Here is a 19,262-nt window from a genome sequence, read left to right as displayed (position 1 = left end):
ATCCATGAAGGGAATTGTTTACCGATTACTGTACTGAAGTGCAGAAACAAACAGCCTCCACAAAAAGAAGTCCTTCCTACCTTTCCCCACACTGAGACAAGCAGTCAGTGACTAATACACCAGCATCACTGCCACGGTTGGATCCTCACGCCTCCGGTCCTTAATTGTGAATCAGGACCTGAATCGTCACCCGTAATGACTAGTTAATCCCGTTTGACATCCGTGCGACAAGAAAAACAATTCAACTGATATCCATACACACGCAGAAGGTGTTTGTGTTTTCTCACGAATTGAACTTGTTTGTTCATCAGATATTTGCTCTTTGAATAGAGAATGTCAGAGGCATACACAGTCAGACAGGAAGGGCACTAAAGTAGCTCCAATTTCATGTTGTGTTAGCGGCGAGTGTCAGTGTTTCATAAAAGTGGTTTATCAGGCTTTGACCTTTTTAATTGTTTCTTTAGTCACCTGCAGACCTGACCAGGAAGATCCATGCTGGTGATGAGGTGATCCAGGTCAACCGGCAGACAGTGGTAGGTTTTCTTTGTCCTTGGGTATCCACATATTTAACTTTTACACCATGTCAATTTGAGTAAGTGTAATAAGTGTAAATGTAAAAATGAATGGTGCGTGTTTTTTTGTGTTTGTTCTAATCCTGTTAACCAGGTGGGCTGGCAGCTGAAATACCTAGTTGTCAAACTGAGGGAGGACCCCAAAGGTGTGGCTCTACTCCTTAAGAAGAGGCCCTCGGGCACAACAGGTTTCACCCCCGCCCTGCTCAAGAACATGCGCTGGAAGCCCCCGGTACCACAGGTACATGCACACAAACTCACACACTCATTATGGAAGATCAACTAAAGCCTGTGCGTCTTGTTATTGTCTTCCAATGTTCAGCTTTTCAGGGAGTTGGTTTCTGAAACAGCATGTTCAGACAAGTGTCACAGAGCCACCCTGAAAGTGCTGCCGGCTGAATTGAATACAACATTGAGTTTTTCTACGCACGATATCAGAGGCAAATAAAGTCCCATGATGTCATTCAGTCTAAGAGATAAAGCTGCCAGCCTTAAGTGTGTGTGGAGTCTGGTTAGATTGTATCTGGCTTATTAGAAGGAGCGATGGTTGCCATCCCAAGAAGACAATGGGGCTTCCGATGATTCATCTTATTTGGGCTCACCCTCTTTTTGGCAAAGAGCATACACCCCAAGTGTGCATTGTTCAAGGAAAGGTCAGGGGTAGCTGATAAATATTGTGCTAATAAGGTTATGTGACTGTAATTGAATTTGCCCTTCTCCCTCATGTGTACACATTAGGCTTAACTTAGCTTTTAACCACATCTCTTGCACCGGAGTCCCCTTTAACAGGCGAGGAGACAATAAGCCCGTTGTGAACTAAGACTACCAACTTTCAGGATCTGGTATTGTCTTATCATGCGCAGCCTGAGAAGGCAAGATGAGAAGATATCAAACAGGAGTGGGTTTCTCAAAACAACAAAGAGCCTCTCTACACATTTCAACATCATCACCAGCATCTTGTTTCAACCAGTAGTCATGGTTATCAGAGTTAGACATCTCCGTTTATCTGAGATAATAAGGGCTCCAGAAGGCAAAGCATCGACAAATCATACACCCTGAGGAATGAATGAATGACACTGGCTTTGTAAAACTGTATAATTTGTACACATGGAAGCTATTTGGAAAAAGGAAAAAGGAAAGGGGGGCTGATTCATGGGATCCCAAATCTGATGTTTAGTTTGTCATTAATATATCACATCGACTTCACTGTGTCAGACGGATCTTCAGTGAATAAGAGTCGTACATCTAGTCAAGGTCACGATGTTGTTTAATGTCGGGAAACATAACTGTGGTAAATGAGTACAGTTTTAAGTACATGTCTCGTGGGCTATTTTGGACTTCACTTACAATCTTTCCATACCTCAAACAAGAAGGTTTATACCCGAGGAGACGCACACAAGCACTTAAATGTCTCACCACATGTGGTAAAACTCCTCCTTGTTGCCAGCAAGTCATATTTAGTCTGAAGAAACATAAAGCAATGACTTAATTGTTGATGTGCTGTATTTTTCAGAACAATTCCTCCTTGATCAGAACCCAGTCTCCCTGCGGCTCAGCAAACGGATCGACCAAAAAGGAGAAGCCGGCCATCCTGGACTTGTACATCCCGCCTCCTCCTCAGATGCCATACACCCCACGGTGAGCTGTCCCATTTCATAAGCCAAGCGTATTATTTGATAAGATATAAGCCAGAAAGAACATGACCGGCCACCCTGCAGTGAGCGACCCCTAGTCCCCCAGAGTCAACCGTTGCCACATGTCCTCACCAAATCAGGTTTATAATGAGTGTGTCCCGGACGTGGATCACCTCCATCCCCTCCTACTGCACATTCTGTTCTGCTCCACTTCAGCCCACTCTGCTCCCACCAGTCCCATCATAGTTCTTATGCAACGGCTGTTTCATCTTCCACCTCCAGGAAGATGGCAGAACGTGGTCACATTCTCTTAATGTATTAGTGTAGCCTTAAGAAAAGAAAGTTGCGACCGCATTTCAATACAGATTTAGAATTTGAATGTCGACGTTATGAATGAGGCTTCAAAGTGTTCAGAGAGCTCTACTGGAGCCTGAAGTTTGTATCCACATATTTATTTCACTGGCGTTACAGACACAAATCATGCTCATGGTGTTCTGCTGTAAATTGTGGAGTGGGATGTTGTGTTGTAATAAATAAATGTGGATGTGTTTCTCCACGCAGAGAGGGGAGAACAGAAACCTTCTGCAGCATTAGTAAAAGATCAAAGGGCTCTGAGTCACCAAACTCCTATCTGGACCAGGAGAGCAGAAGGCGCTGCACCATCGCAGATTACGACAAGCTCAGCTTCGGCTGTCCCATCGAGGCCAACGTGATCCAGCCCAGACTGAGGGAGCACAAGCCCTCGCGTGGTCAGTCATTTCTCACTCTGGGAATCTTCGAAACATTCCACCAGCGGATTATTGGGGAAAAAAACTAGATATTAAATGAATGCAATTGATGAATATTAAACATTTGCCTCTAGGGAAGCCCCGGCCGCTCTCCATGCCATCGGACACCTGCGTTGGAGTGGTAGATCCCTACGCTAAGCCCTGGACACAGGCAAGGAAAGGTATGTACAAGCATGCTTTCACCTGAAACCCCTGTAGTTCCATGTTTTAAAACTCACTTGAAGAATTGTTTGTAGAATACTTTTTTTACACTCATGTTTCATACAAATTATGAGCAACAAAGTTGAAAAACTGAGAGCCATAGCACTCTACACTCAGCAAAGTGACACATTAAAGTTTTCAAGAACTTTTGAATATAAGATGTTGAACAGTATAATAAAATCAAGATTATTACATATTCATCGGCAGGAATGGTACATTTACAACAATAAAAAACTTTAAAAAATATACATTTTTATTAGTCTTCAGATCTTCCTTGATTTCTTGGTTTCTACTGTTTGCAAACTTTATGCTAAGCTAATTGGCTGCTCTCTCCAGCTCTTTATCGAACAGACAGATATGAGACTCAATCTTCTAACTTGGCAAGAAGCAAATAAGCGTATTTCCCAAATAATCCTTAAGCATTAACATTAGTGCATAGTGAATTAATATTTGAAGGCAAGAGGTTCTCGAAGCATGTGACTCAATGACTGATGCTTGATTGATTTATTTTACTTGACTTATATAGCGATATGTCTCCAAAGCTCTTGTATTGAGTTGATGGAGACCCTGTGCCTCTCTGCCAATGCTGCTGATAAGCTGACTTGTCATTGCCTGTGTGCCTCAGGTGAAGACCTGCTGTACAGATACCTGAGCAACGAGAGGATCCCCACCATCGCAGAGGAGGTCCCCTCAGTGTCTCCACCCTACAGGCCTGCAGGGGAGCGTCACCTCGTCAGAGTGGACCACATCAGGGGCAGCCTCTACTACTCCAACTCAGACCTCCACAACAGCGCCACCATCCCCTACCAGGAGGACATGAAAAAGGCCCCCGTAGGCCCCGCCTCCAAGCGCGGAACAGAAGAACGCTCACTACTGGTCAGTTGGATCACGCGGCTTAAGCTATTGACTCACTGATGATGCGCTTCCTGTCCGGGGTTTCCTGTTCCTGTCTATTGTCCTTCCTCAGTGCCTTTGATTTTTTTTAACGTCCAGCTGTCTTTTTTGACGGCTTCGGGCTTTTCTCACACTCCTCCCTCCCCAAACCTCCATATTTCCCTGGTGTTACTACTACTACCTACTACTACTCAACCAAACTTGCTTTTGTAGAACTCACTACATTACATCATCACCCCTTTAACACTGCCTACAACCCTCCTCGTGTCTGACTACAAGTCCCACCTCTGCCTCAAGAAGATACAGTTTGTTCAGGTTTAGGACACGTTGGCCTTGTGTGCCGTCTATGGACTCTGTACATATTAAGCTATGTTATGTTTCAGTTGATGCTCTCTGGTACCGTTACTTAATACTTCAGAAAAGTTGCCTGATATTATTTCAGCTATTTGCTTATTTTGATATTATTTGCATAAATAAGTTATAAAGAAATACAGCATATTTTGTTAGCGAAACGTTGCTTTGACTATAAATGTTCCTTTTTTTTCTTTCTCAAATGACACTTTTGTGATGAGTTGGTTACATTACCCTCCACCAAAGGTTGCCTCTTGTAAGCTATGCATATACTTCAGAGAGATTTTAATAGTCACTTTAGTTGACAATGCTGCATTGGTTGGTAAAAGGATGTTTATATCTTGTCACTAGCAAACTATCTGTGCTGGTTTTAAAGCTATGCACTCTATTTAAGTAAACTTTTATATCCTGTGTTTCAGTTTACTCTCTAATTACCTAAAGGGCCTAAACATACAGCTGGTCAGCAGTAATAAATAGTCTTTTTAAGTTTTTAACTTATCTTACGGACACACTGGTCAAATGGCCTTCTATCTCACAGAGACATAATGACAGTATTATTTAAGAGAATACAGGGAAGAAGTGTCTATTGTTGCTTTATCTGCCTTTTGTAAGTTTTGAATAGCGTTTTATTAAAAATTGCAGTTCATGTCAGTGATCTTTTGTATTGTCTTTATTTGACCATTGGGTGTGGAATTACTGCTTAACAACAATGTAGCATGCGGGATGATATTTTATTCTGAAAACTTTGCTGTTCTAGTATCAGGTTACATACTCATAAATGCCATATTTTATCATAACAATCTGTCAGTGAGGGGAAGCTTTAGTCATTAACTTCCAGGACCAAACTATTGAACCGGCTGGCTTTCTAACCTGCTTTGACCTTTGAGGTCCCTCTTTGGGTTTTTAAGCATACGGTGAAACAGGATAGCTAATGTCAAGTTACTCTCTGTCTCAGATGGTGATGGTTATGCAACTACTTCCCTCTTTGATGAACTTTAAATTCCAGCTGGGCGACCAGCTGGTCAAAGCAGGTTTTCCATCAGGGGATCTTATTCCTGCACATATATTGCCTTTTTAAACATTTAAAAGCCAGGTTAGGGTTACTCTGCCGGACAAGCGTTTGCCATTTTCATTGATTTTGAAGGAGTGTTTGCCTGGGGGAAGGTTCAGCACCTTTTCATCGCGCAACAAGATCTGACTGTGCTCCCCTCTTTCTCCTTTGCCTGCGTTTCTGTGTGCATGAATCTACTGATGGAGATGGGCCTCTTTTCTTATCTTTCCACTTCTTCCTTGTGTCTTGCTCTGCCCAAGCTCGCCGAGCTATAGTCTCCTGCGGCCCTTCACTAATTTGCACTTTCTGAAAACCTGTGGTCTGTCCTAAACGCTACGTGCACTGTGTTTAACCCACTGCTAAGTTTGCTAACCACTAACGTGTTATGCCTTCACATCACAAATGGTCACATGGGAATGACGGGCTGAATTATTGCTAGATTGTGCATGAGAAATATTTTTTTGTTACTTGATCACAAATCACAGACTGAGATGGACATATTTATCGTATCTCCACTTCCTCATTTGTATATTTTATGGCACAAAATAGCACAAAATGTCATTTATTTTTTCTTATTCTGGAGAGGACTTCCATTTTGCCTCAACACAGAATTGGCAAAAAATAGTTTGTAATGGATTCAAGGCCACGTGCTGTAAAATGTGCTCATAATTTAGCTGCCTGCTAGAGGAGATGCAGTTTTATGGCTTACATTTAAGTATTTCCACATAAAGTCACATATTGGATGTTTACTATAAGTAAAAAGAACAGAATAATCTTAGAATGAGTACTGATCAACGGCAGCTTTCTCAATCGAACTGAGGCTTTCAGTGCAACTATACCAGAGTGGTCTCAACATGCGTTAACACATGAATCTTTATGTATCGCAGGGACCTGACTGGCACTCTAGCAGTGACATCCTCAACCGGTAAGCGCACACACACACACACACACACACACACACACACACACACACGTCTAATTTTCCTACAGGGGGTGAGAGTGAGCGGGCCGTGGGATCTTTTTAAAACAAGCCACGGGGGTGCAGGGTCAGGGGGTGGTCCGCTTTTATCATCAGGGAAAATATGCCATAGACAACCAGGCTGAGATTCAGACAGAGAGACACAACGATGGAGGCAGCTGTAGGATAGAAAACTGAGTTACTATCCAAGTGGGATATTTCAATTGTTAATGCTGCGATGTTAAATAATCTTAGTCGATTTGTGCCAGTGCCTTTTTAAGGAACATGGTTTCTAACGGATCTCCTAAACAAAGAGTTATTTCCTAATAGATTTCGCTATCCGACTTTTATTATTTGCATTTTTTGGCGAGTAATCTCAACTTTATCAAACCTCTGCAGTGAACGTATGGTCATTTTCTTGTACCTACATTTTCACTCCTTTTTTAACGCTAAATCAATTTCTAGCCTTATTTGGAAATGATGTGTTTTTTGGGACATTGTTTTCTCTCAGGACCAGTTCTCCAATATACAAGATGTTCCCACACACCAATGTGTCCATCCTTTGCCATCCGCCCCCAAGACACTTTCACACGCTGCAGAATCTTTAGAAATGTCACTGTTATGACAAATCCTGATTCTTTTATGTTTCCAACTATAAATAACCCCATCCCACTGCGAAATATGGCGAGGATTGCTGTTCCTCCGTCTCGTCATCCGTGGCCCCTGTATCTCCTCTGGTCTTGGATGTAGGGCCTCAGGAGGTGTGACTCCCCACATTAACACCGTGATCAATGACTAAACGCCTTGCACAATACCCCCGCCCTCCCCGGCAGTTCTATTCTGAGAGCCGCACACAAACTCATGGCATCCGGTGCCGCACGCTCAATCAAAACACATTACTCTCATTCAGAATAGAGAGACTATTGTACATCTTGCAGTCGACTCGTCGTTGGTGGAGGTTCATAAACGTGTGACACTGACGCAGGCAATGGACTTTGATTGACGGCGGATTTAATCAAGTGTCAACTTAATTTCGGCTCGTTAATCCATAAAAAAACAAACCATTGTTTCTTCATGACAAAGCATTAAATGTGATGGTGCATCAATTTTATTAATGTCATTTGTAAACAAATACAAAAACGTCAATTTGTGGGCCGTTCTGTGTGGGCGTGTCTGCAGAAGTATTTGACGTTACGTCACCTGCAAGGAAAAAATCATCAGTATTTCCTGAAGCAAACTAGTTATTTGAGGAGGAGACAAAGACTTGAATAAGGATGACCAGAGAGGAAGAGCAACATAAATGTTGGCATTTGAAAAGGCAGGAAAGACGAGCCGGAGACAATTTCCTATCCTAAAATTGCAGGGTGAGGCCCGGCTGAGGTAGATCCAGTATTTTGAGCATTGGGTACAAGTTACGTTTCTGGCCCATGCTGCTGAGGCCGGTTGGCAGTGCTTTATCAGAACCACTGGCTGCTTTGTTCAGGCCATATCAAAGTTAGCTGTATTGGAAGAGAGATAAACATCATGACTGTAGAAGCAATAAGTATGTGTTGGGACTCTTATGTCTGATCTAATGTATGAAGGCTAGATGAAGCTTCTTGATACCGTTTGATCTGCTTTAATGTTCTGTTTTAAAATCATTAGGTGTTGACTTTCATTGTCTCTACTTTCTTCTTACAGGTATAATCAACCACAAATACGATCCTGGTCCTTCTCCCAAGCAGTAAGTCTATTGTGTTCAGTGAACGCTATCAATCCCGCTGACGACAGAATGATGAGTTTGTGGTCGTCCAGCAGTGCAATGTGAGGAATGCCACTGGCTTCAGCCTTGGCAGGAGGAAGAGAAGCTGAGAGCCTTAATTACAGGCCCATTACACATCACACACAGATATGACAACACACACACTTTCTATTGCGCTCTCTATCTGACGCTAACCACCAGAACTGGTACACAGCAATGCAACATTTTAGGGATGGCAATGTTGGTCCAGAGCAAAATATCATTCCAACTATTTAACGATTACCATGAAATTGTGTACAGATAATAACTTTGGTGATTCTTTACGACTGAGGGTGAATACAGGTATACTCAGACAGACAGTATGAGACAAATCATTTGCTTTTTGAACAAGTAGAAACCACAAATACAACAAGTAGAAACCCCAAATACACCTGAACCTGAAAATGAGCATGCTATGTCCCCTTTAATGTTTTATCTTACAATATTTTTGTTAGGTCAATAACCTACAAAACTGATGACAATCCCATCAGGCACCGTTTTGCTTTGCGTTTGGTGCCGCTAAGTAGCCAATGTTAGCATGTTATCCCAATAAATGAAGATGCTGAACATGCCAAACATAAGCATGATGTCACCGTGAGCATGTTAGCATGTTGGCATTAGCATTTAGCTCAAAGCAAATCCTTGCAGAGCTGCTAGCATGGCTGTAGACTCTTCCCTCATCGGAGGCGCCACAAGTGGAAAAAGATCCATCATGTACTGGCTGTGGCAGAGGTATAAATGGAATGACCACAGGCGTACACTAAGGATCTCTTTGTTGTCTTTGCGAACACATACAGGCCATATATACCATGAGTTACTGTCAATCCCTTAGTGGCACATACACCTCCACAGAAGTCAGATGGATTAGGCACATAGTCAGTGGTGGCATGTGAACAAATCCCATTTGTACAGATTTATGGTCCAATAGCAACTTGCCGTTGCACCAAACAAGAAAACCTTGACCCCTCTGTCAGTGTTTATATAGGATATAATTGGGAATACAGGGATGAATGTAGTTTTTTGTTCCTTTTGATTATTTGTGTGTGTACAGATACATGTGCTGCAAAGAAGAAAACTAATTCATTTCATATTCTCAATAACTGTCATTTAATACTGCATGGCGAGCTATAACGATCACATGTAGCAAGGTCTGAACTGAGGGGGTGAGCAGTGCCAGGGTAACTGGACAGTTACTACCAACAGCAAGTGAGCGGCAAGCAGCGCTGTCAAACTGAGCAAGCAAGAATTTGATATCATTTCCAGCCGTGCACCCTTCCCCCTTTTACGCCGTGTGAAGAGATTCCCCTGCTGAATAACAGCCACTCTGTTTGCCCCCCTCTCTCATTTCTCTTCGTCACACACACACACACACACACACACACACACACAGTTTCTGGGTGGGAGGGGGAGGGGGGGGGCATTAGCTAAGTGCCATGACAATTCTCAGCATGGATCGTGATGGGAGATTGAGCGCTACAATGGTGTGACTAATTTGCATTCCCGTGAATCCTTCAGGCCTTTGACATGAGTCGCAGGCAAAATTACCTCACTTCCACCCAAACACAGCTTCGGCGAAACACCCCTTTAAATCACCCTTTAGTGGCATGCTGAGACTTTTCCCTGTCGTCATAGACACGGGAAGAGTGTGAATTGTGTTGAAATCTTTTATTTAATTCAACACATTTAATTGAAATGTCAAAGGGGGAGCTTTTTGGGGGATTTGGGGGTAACACAAGGGAGTTATTTGATATGGATGTGAAAGATAGGGTAACAAATGAGAGGGGAGGCAGAGAGGAAGCTACAGTGTGAGAATGTGAGAGATATAAAGGGAGGGGGTCTCTTCATAGTCATTCCACTCATTGCAGTACAATAGCATGTGGAAAGAGAAAAGAGGCCCTTGTCTATTTAAGCAGAAATGAAATGGAGACTATAATAAACGCAGGAATCAAGAATGTGTCTGCTGGTTTACCGCCATCCCAGCACAGGCCAACATTGACAGAGAATATCCAAGCTTCTGCACAGATACAGCTCGAGCAGTGATGTTATGGCTACAAACCCATCCAGTGAAGGGTGTTGATAGCCAGGACACAGCCTCCCAGAGCCATGAGTGGACTCTGTAACGTGAAACACTTATTTTTTCTTTCTGGAGGAAACCATAATGTATTTTGTGAATTAGTCAGTATGTGTACTCCTGAGTTATTCATGCATTTTAAGTGGTGATATATATTTTTGCAGGGGAATGAAGTTGAGCACTTACAACTGTAGAGCTCAGTCCAGTTTACATTGTAATTACGTCACTTAATGATGCTTAAACACCAATATTATTCTTTCTTTTTTAAGAATAAGAAAATGCACTATGAATTCCTCAGTGTCCCCTGAATGTTCAGCTTCTGCCTTTGTTTTGGTGGCTCAAAGGTCTGTTACAGAGCGGTAACTTGGCGACACCTAGTGGTCATGAGTGGGAGCTGCGTGGATTCCTGAAATAAACTATTATTAATTTCACTTGAGTATAATAAAAATAACGATGCAGCAATAGCTCAAAAGTTGTTGCTGCATTTAACTTTAAAAAAAATGCCCTCACAATTTTGATCACTCGAGTTTGAGTTTGGGAGTTCCCCGCTTCCAGGTAACGAAAGAGGGTGACACACAAAGAGGTCCTGAACTCACCTGAAACCGCAGCTTTCTTCAGTTTCTTTTGTCTTCATCCGACATGCTTACCAACGTTTGGTCAGACTTTGAGCAGAGCTTTCGGAACAGTCTACAGTCGTTGAGAATGTGGTGGCAGGTACAGTAAAATTATATAGTTTGTTAAAAATATCAGAAACGGATTAACACACGTTGCGTTTGACACCAACGGCGAACGCTACCGACCAGACCGCATGATAATGTTTAAGGATTTTTTTTACTTTCATAAACTTGCATTTGAATGTTGTTGAGTGCCGTTTGGGTGTTTACATTACAGGATATTTCAAATGTTTAGAGATACTGTAAACATTTACGTTATTTTACATTTAGGTTTTCAAAAACTACTTAAGATGAACCTACAATGCAATATAGATTTGGTTGATCCTAACCATACGTTGTTACATTTTAAAAACACAGATAGTAGGCTATGTGGTTTCTCTTTTTACTGCTCACTCCAGTCAAAGATAACATGTGAACTATTTGTTCAGTATGAATCTCAGAATTAAAATGCACTTAACCTTCTACATAAAAATTAAACAGGAACAGAGAGCTGTGGTTGGTGTGGTGTTCATCATCTAGCTCCCACAAACTCAGATATCCGGAAAACGAGATGTGATGCATTTGTGTTGTGTAAGACAGAGACACACGTATTTAAACAGATTTAGTATAGCAGTGGTTTGCTGTCATTCTGTGAGTTTAGTGCAACGGATGATACCGATACTTACCTGTGTTTGGACTTCAAGTGAATCTGTGACGTTTTAGAGTACCAGGTATTGTTTTCCGCCCTTCTTTTAGTTCTCACTGGGGACATGTGTAGATTGAGTTTGTGGTGAGTGATTGAACGCGAACATCTGCAGCTGGCCTTGAACGTATGAGCCTGTGACCCGACCGCCACCCGTGCTTTTACATTTCCTCACCTAAAGTCTGGGGTTTTCTTGTGTCGCGCTCAATCTGACTCTTTTAGAGATATTTCAAATCGGAGAAGTTTAATGGATGTTTGAGTTTTTATATATAGTTTTTTTTTGTTGTTGTTGCAAATCTGTGTATTGGCAAGTTGCGACATGTCTGTGATATCCACTCTGTCTCTCTTCAGCAACTTTGTCACTTTAGAAATGAGGAACTTTCAGAGGAAGTTAGTCAATAATGGCAACTAAGATTTCTCAATGTCTCTCATGTCACTGGTTATTAAGCTTGATACATTGCAACACTTTTTCTCCCTGCTTGACAAGGCTAAAAAGCTATTTTTCATCTTTATGCAACTAATTGAAGGTAGTGTAGGTGGCTATGTGTCATAGGCAGACATGCTGACACTGCCCATTGTGACACTTAAGCTGTGAGTCGGTGCTGTTTATGAACAGTAACTTTTCAAGTTGTCAACTTTTTTTCTGACTCTAGGAGTAATGCTGTTTTTTTAAACTCACTTTCACTCAACTCACATTTGTGTGTTTTTGTTTTTCACTTTGAAAGAAATGGAGAAACATGATGTTTGCCCATGATGTCACTTCCTCTTGCCACATTGGAGCAAAGCATTGCTTATATTCTGCCCATTTATCTGTGGATAGTGATATTATCAGCCTAAGCATCAGTGGATAAGGTGTTTCTCTTTGTTTTGTTCAACAGGCTGCCTTCCCCATATCTGTGCCCCCTTCTATGGCTGCCGATGACTATAACCCTGTAAGTATTCCTTCCTTTTTCTTGTGTCTGACATTTACTCAGGCAGAGGTCGCCTTGTTCTTGCAAATAATGAAACAGAAACCCTTCTCTTCTTTTTGACTACTTCTGCTTCTCCTATTTTACAATTACTAAGTTAAATATTCCTAGCGCCAAGGGTTAGTACTCCTGCTTAGCTGGTTATTGTCTAGTTTGGTTTCTCTGTGTTTTAGTTTAATTCGACGGTTGAAAGAGATCAAAGAGCAGCGAGAGACAAAGCACTTGACAAGTCACACATGAGGATGTTGGAGAGCACTGTGGGGGGTGTTAATGTGTGCGTGGAGAGATATATAGAGAAAATGTATGTGACAAGCAGGATGTTCCAGACTGCCTCTTCTCAGCTGTAACGTTTGGTGAGAGCAGCTAATGTGTTCCTCTCGTCTCTAACCTAACGTTTGCCTCCTCTGCTCTCCTCCCGAAGGTCTCCCTCCGACACAAATCCAAGAAGAAGATTCGAGGAGGTAAGTTGTCACCCTTAAGCAGTCCTCACTTTGCCTCCGTGCCCTCAGCTGTAATTTAGACCCTCTGTGGGCGTGTGTGAAGTGGCAGGGCAATTGGTGTGTGTGCAGAGAGCTTTAGACGACGCTCAGTTACTATCACTTCAGTTCTTCTCTATTTTAGCCCTCTGTGGTTGTGTCTTGGATTCTTCTTAGAAGCTAACGAGTTTTTATATTATTATCATTATCTCTGTCTGATTCATAACTGGAGCAGGTAAGCTGAATTTGGTTTTGAGGCTTTGTTCAGTGTTATTTTTAGAATTAATTTGGTTATTGACCAAAAGCAGTGGCCTGTTTGGACCGGAATGGAAATGTTTTGGCAGTTAGAGTTTTAGACTGTGCAACTTCTTTCTTCCTCTTTTCTTTTCTTCTCTGCGGACAAATGGGAGGAGGTCTCAGTGCATTCATGTTTTATGTATGCACACAGGCAATGGTACAATGAGCAGGAGGCGGATTTCTGTCAAAGAGCTGGGTAAACCAGACCACCAGGGCTGGCTGTACAGGAAGAAAGAGAGCAAAGGCTTCCTGGGTATCAAATGGAAGAAGTACTGGTTTGTGCTGAAGAAGACGGCTCTCTACTGGTACAACAACCAGCTGGTGAGTCAAAGCCCCTTCTATCAATGGATTTATGATGTCCACATGTATGTTCACAGAATCTCCAGTCAGCAACTGTGGTTCCGCAAACCCTGAGCTACACAGAATTACTCAGAATAAATAAAGTGAAGTTTCTGTTTCTCTCTCTGATTTTTTTGCAAATGTCAAACTCTCTGACTCTTTCAAATTTGCTTTATTGGTACTGGTTGGCACATGACTTGGTAGTGCAATATAATATAATGTATAATATTCTACATTATGTTATGGCAACAAATCCCTTGAAAATACCAAAATCCAACAATGTTTTTGTCTGTGGTTCAAAAACCTGACGAAAATATACTTCTTTTTTTTGTAGTAGTTTTTGTAGCAAACATTACTCAACATTACAGGAGTAAATATTGCATTTGTAGGGGACTATGTTCAGCAGCAGATGTATACACATTTGGTGCGCTAGTGAGTAATTCGGCAGCTGCACGATGTGTGTGGGATCGACTCAAGATAATCTACAATGCCCATATTCATTGTAATGAAGAAAGATGTCACCCAGTGCGTCGGTGTGTTGTAATCGTTTTTGGCCAACAATGGAGGTTTTCAGTGTAGGAAAAAAGCTGGTTTAAAATCATCTTTAAATGTAAACAAAAACCACACTTTTGCTCACCAAAGCTGAGCAGTAACTCTGTCACATTGGTTTTAATTCCTTTCTGTTTAAGAATTGGATCTGTACAAATGTTGACTGTAATTAAAAAAGTATTGGGAAGGATGATATTTCTATTAGAGGAAACATTTTTCTCTAGTGAAAGGTTTAAAAAAAGAAAACGTGGTTTTGAAAATGTAATAAACAATAACCGTCATTATATTATTTACACATGTGTGAAGTTCTGTAGTGACTCATTTGCAACATTTACCAAAAAAGAAATCCATCCATTGCAATCAGATTTAATGTCATTTAATTTCTAACTTCCTTATAAAGTAGTTTTGCTTTAGGTACTTTTGTAAAGTATAGCAAAAGTCAAATAAAATAATCTTAACACGGCATTAATCTTTGTTAACACCTCACGCAACACTTGAGTTACAGAAGTACAGTGTGAGGTGGCGGTGGCTACAGATGAGTCAGACTTGTTTCTGCCACAGCTGTCTCTCTGCCCGTCACTGCAGGAACATTCAAGCAGCGCCAATGTGTTTCCAGAACGTGACGGTGTCACTAATAGCCTGTCGGGCACTGATGCAGGCATTACGTAACTGATGTGCCTGATTTACTGGCACGATGACTTGAATCAGATCTACTGTCACCATGACACGGCAGGAGAAAATAGAAGAAGTAGCCTATACTGCAACTCAAACGGCAGGTGTCATTGTCAAGGAAGTGGTTTGACTTGATGCGTTTTGTTTTAACGCTCACCGTTGTTCAATCTATGTCTTGCAGGCAGAGAAGGCTGAAGGCTACATTGACCTCGCCAACTTCATGATTGACCGAGCCATAGAGTGCAAGAAGAAACAGTAAGCTCATAGTTTCCGTTTCAACTCAATCAGATAACTTTTACGAGCCGCCCACCACCAGTGGTTTGATGAAGAGGAACGAGATATCGTTATCTATTTTGGGACCAGAATGACGTAGAAAGTAATCTCAGACATTGATAGGAACTGTTTAGCCTTTGAAACTATCTGAGAATGATGAATCAAGTGGAATAAACAGAGTTTAACTCAGTTTTACATAAATTGTCATTTAACCTTTTCTCACGCAGTGCGTTCAAAGCTTGCCACCCGCACGTCATGATGTTTTATTTTGCTGCTGAGAGCCACGAGGAGATGAACTTGTAAGTCACAGAAGAGTACAACATTGTATGTATTTCTGTATGGGTATTTTTGTCTTGTTTTTACAAATGTTATTGAGTTGAATATTCTTCTATTTTATTTTGTAGATGGTTGAATCAACTCGGATTAGCCGCCATTCAGTACGAGTCAACAGAACGAAACACAGCAGTTGGTGAGCAATCGTGATGATCACAAATGTATTTCTGTTACTGTTGTTGAAGGAAAACCTTGTATCTTGTATCTACAAGTTTCTATTAGTTAGAAAAGCAGGCGTGTTCTTAGCTTCTAAAAAGGCTTTTCTGATTGAATGTTTTATCAATTTGGTTTTGGAATAATTTAATGAAAGCTCAGTATCTCTGTTTAGATTAATTCTAAACTCGACACGTGAACACCAACAGATGTAGTCCGCACTCAGCAGCAGCACGGATCATTTCTAGCGATTTTTTTTTAAATAACTAGAAAAGTGCATTCATCTCGTATCGTGCCTATCTTTAGTGGATCATAACATATCGGCCATAGAATTAATCTGCAGATGCTCCGGTTCAAATGAAAACAAACTTTCCTATAGATGTCAGTTTTTGAGCCTGACAAAGGCTAAAATGTGGCCTGCAAAAGACTAAGTCAGGCTTGTTTTTTGCCTAGCCGAATACAGAAAATGCATTTTGCTACTTTCAAAATGTGTGAATCACCAAAACCACAAGAGGTCTTTGAGCATACAGTCGTAGATGAGCAAAAATGACAGATACACACACACACACACACACACACACACACACACACACACACACACACACACACACACACACACACACACACACACACACACACACACACACACACACACGTCATGTGATGCATTCTGATTTTGTGTGTGCATGTGTCTCCGATACAGAGTGTTATAGTGAAGCCAGCGACCACGAAGAAGCTGAAAGCACAGAAATTCCCCCTCCACCGTACTCAGAACAGACCCTGCGGGACTCCGTGGATGCATCCAGCCCGCCTGGCAGCACACATCAGGTCCGTCGTGTCTCTTGTACAAACTGTCAACACTGCAGCCACAACTACACAGGAAGCTGCCATTCACTGAATATTGTAGTGCCGTATTCAACTTTATGAAACTTTTCTTTCAAATGTATGGTAGATTATTTCGTCTGACCGTAGTGTATTTGTCTTTCAGGGTACCCTTCCTCCCCCCTACTCCTCCGCAGCTCCCAGCGAAGCCAACGGGTCGCTCTCATCCCCCGTCAGTACGATGACATCACAGAGCTCCACCTCCTCGCTCGCCAAGCACCGGCAGTCCTGGTTGGACCTGGTCTCTCATGCATCCCCTCCCCCTGGGGAAACAGCGGTGGTGTGTTCAGTTCAGGTACACTCACATCGACCTCCGCAAGAGGATGAAGAGGAGGATGACCCCCAGGTGTCGGACAGCTCGTCTCACCAGGACCCTCCGGAAACGGGGTCCAGCGAGGAAAGCCCTGCTGCGGTGGGGAAGGCACAGAGGATCGTTTCAGCTGCTGAAAATGAAGGTGAGACTTTTCAATCGGTTCTGTCAAACTTTCATTTCATTCTGCTGTTTAATTTCCACTTGTAAGAAGACATGAGAGGAGAGAACATTTCCTGTTCCTGTTTTCACAACTTTGTTTAACATCTTTGCTCAAAGGAAGATATGTCAGTTAAGTCACTTCAGAGTTTGTAATATATTTTGTGTGTTTTGTGTTATGTCTGCGTTTTGTTAAGCAGCGTTGATGTATTGTTGAGCTGGTACCAATGCATGTAGCTGTCTCTGTGCCTTGAGGAACCTCCCTGCAGAACATGCAGTTACTCAATGCAATCTGTGTGATGTGTATGGTGATGATACAATATAGCCATATCTTGTTCCAGGGGATCGTGGGAACTGTTCAGATGAGATGGAGAAGCTGTATATTCATCTAAAAGAGGCCAGCCTCTCGCCAATAGGAGATCGTAAACCATCCACGAAAAGGGAATTTAGAGCCTCCTTCGTAAGACGCTGTAAAAACCACACTGTAAATGATAAACTGCACCTTATCAGGACTCTCAACAGCACATTAAAGGTAAATATGTCTGTTTATATTACACCATTACAGTAAAGCTAGTTTGTCAATTACAAAAGTATGTAGATTCTTTAGAATTTGGAGATCTTTGTGCAATTATCTAATTTCTTCCCATTTTATTTGCCCTCCTCTTTTCTGGCACAGTCAAAAGAGGCTGACCTACAGGCAATAGAGCATGTGCTGAAGGACCCGGGGCTTACCTCACACAAGTTCAGAGAGTGGAAGGAGGCTAATGGACCTTTGGTCCAGGAGATGTGTGTTAAACAGGACCAGCAGGTGGCATCAGAGGCCACAAAAGCTGCAGCATCAGCCATTGCTGCTCCAGTGGTCGAGACCAGTTTATAAAGACTTCTCATGACTGTTTTTACCGGCCTCGGAAGACTTCACACTGACGTACTTTGGACACAAACACTCTTCTGTTTTCAGTCGAGACTACTGTTCCATATCAGCGGACTTTAAGTGCTAATCAACAAGTAACTGGATCAATGAAGAAGTGTGTTTTTAGTTCCGTGATGGAGAAATTATATGATCAGCAGGTCACAATGAAATGTGAAATGTCTTAGTATTACTTCTACTGTTCTTCTACGTCTGCTAATTTTACAGATGATTGTTTTTACGTTGTAAGTTTGTGAACCTATGCAGAAATTGTTTTAATATTTGGAATGATAGAGTATGTTTTAATAATGGATTTTCTTCTGTGTGGAAACACGTTTTTACAGTATGTTTTATCTACTTTGTTTTCATCAGTAGTAGTGAACAAATTTTAACTGTTACTGTTCAGTCAATTATTGGTGCCATGCACCATCACTGCCTGTTACCCATGTGTTTTACAGCAACTATTGTTGAAGTATTGGTGTGTGGTGTTCGCCCCAGAAATGATATCGCCATACTTATCATTAAGACTTTCCAAGCTGAACACCAACTGAATAAATGTTGTCATGATAATTTCAGATTTTAATTAAGATGTCAGATCATTTTTACTATGTCATCTAAAGCCAAGACATAAAAAATCAACATGTAATTAATTAACTTTACCAAACTTTTTTTGTATATAAAACCTTAATGCAAACAAACTTTGGCATTTTTTGACCACAAACCTTGACCGTAAGGGACTACTTAATTTATATTTTAAATTTCAAATGTGATAAAGACTTTTATTACTAACCAATTTGATATACAGTCTATTGGACTTAAGGTAGGATGTAGCAGTATTCATTTGCATAGGATGCATGGCTGATAACTCTCAGGAAAAAAACTCTAATATTGTTCTTTAAGGTAAACCACCCCAGGCCCTTACAAACAAGTCCAGTAGACCCACACCCTGTACTAGTTACACAAAAGCAGATGATTAGTTGGTCATTCGGAGTTAGACATTGGGCAGTACTGACTGCACAGCCTCAGCTCCAGAGAGCAACAGGTTTAGGAAAGCCCAGCAGGGGCCCAACAAAGATGCATTTTTTTCTGAATTATGTTTAATCTGTTGTGCATGTTAAATCTTAACTCTGTAAATATTTGTACATAGATGTGTGATGTTAATTCTCGTTGATCTCCATTCTGGTATGAAAGTCATACCACAATGCTTATTTGTATACAGGGAAATAAAGTGTTTTTCCACTTTATATATGTGGTCAATGTCACCATAGATGAATGTGTGTTTGTGTAC

General features: G+C 41.5%; 2 protein-coding genes across 5 annotated transcripts in view; both read left to right on the top strand.

The window, feature by feature from the left end:
• cnksr3 (cnksr family member 3) overlaps nt 1–5,093 on the top strand; it is a 32,286-nt gene extending 27,193 nt beyond the window's left edge. The window contains exons 8-13 of the mRNA XM_029460154.1: nt 465–533; nt 667–813; nt 2,086–2,210; nt 2,768–2,955; nt 3,069–3,155; nt 3,821–5,093. Coding sequence (XP_029316014.1) covers nt 465–533; nt 667–813; nt 2,086–2,210; nt 2,768–2,955; nt 3,069–3,155; nt 3,821–4,110 — 906 coding nt within the window. The 3' untranslated portion in view covers nt 4,111–5,093. The remainder of the gene's footprint in view (nt 1–464; nt 534–666; nt 814–2,085; nt 2,211–2,767; nt 2,956–3,068; nt 3,156–3,820) is intronic.
• A 5,783-nt stretch (nt 5,094–10,876) lies between these two features.
• LOC115027108 (interactor protein for cytohesin exchange factors 1) lies at nt 10,877–19,236 on the top strand. 4 transcript variants are annotated; one of them, XM_029460155.1, is made up of 11 exons: nt 10,877–11,014; nt 12,535–12,588; nt 13,046–13,085; nt 13,549–13,718; nt 15,139–15,212; nt 15,458–15,529; nt 15,635–15,699; nt 16,420–16,544; nt 16,705–17,053; nt 17,409–17,599; nt 17,744–19,236. In XM_029460155.1, exons 1-11 carry the CDS (start codon nt 10,940–10,942, stop codon nt 17,942–17,944), a joined length of 1,416 nt encoding a protein of 471 aa, XP_029316015.1. In that variant the 5' UTR covers nt 10,877–10,939; the 3' UTR covers nt 17,945–19,236. The 4 variants fall into 4 exon arrangements, with proteins under 4 accessions (XP_029316015.1, XP_029316016.1, XP_029316017.1 ...); XM_029460156.1 differs by lacking the exon at nt 10,877–11,014 and adding an exon at nt 11,515–11,544; XM_029460157.1 differs by lacking the exon at nt 10,877–11,014 and adding an exon at nt 11,589–11,684.
• Nucleotides 19,237–19,262: the final 26 nt, after the last annotated feature.

Source organism: Cottoperca gobio, chromosome 22 (genome assembly GCF_900634415.1).
Source record: "Cottoperca gobio chromosome 22, fCotGob3.1, whole genome shotgun sequence".
Lineage (NCBI taxonomy): Eukaryota > Metazoa > Chordata > Actinopteri > Perciformes > Bovichtidae > Cottoperca > Cottoperca gobio.
Note: the sequence above shows the minus strand (reverse complement) of the source record. Positions and strands in the feature narration are given on the sequence as shown.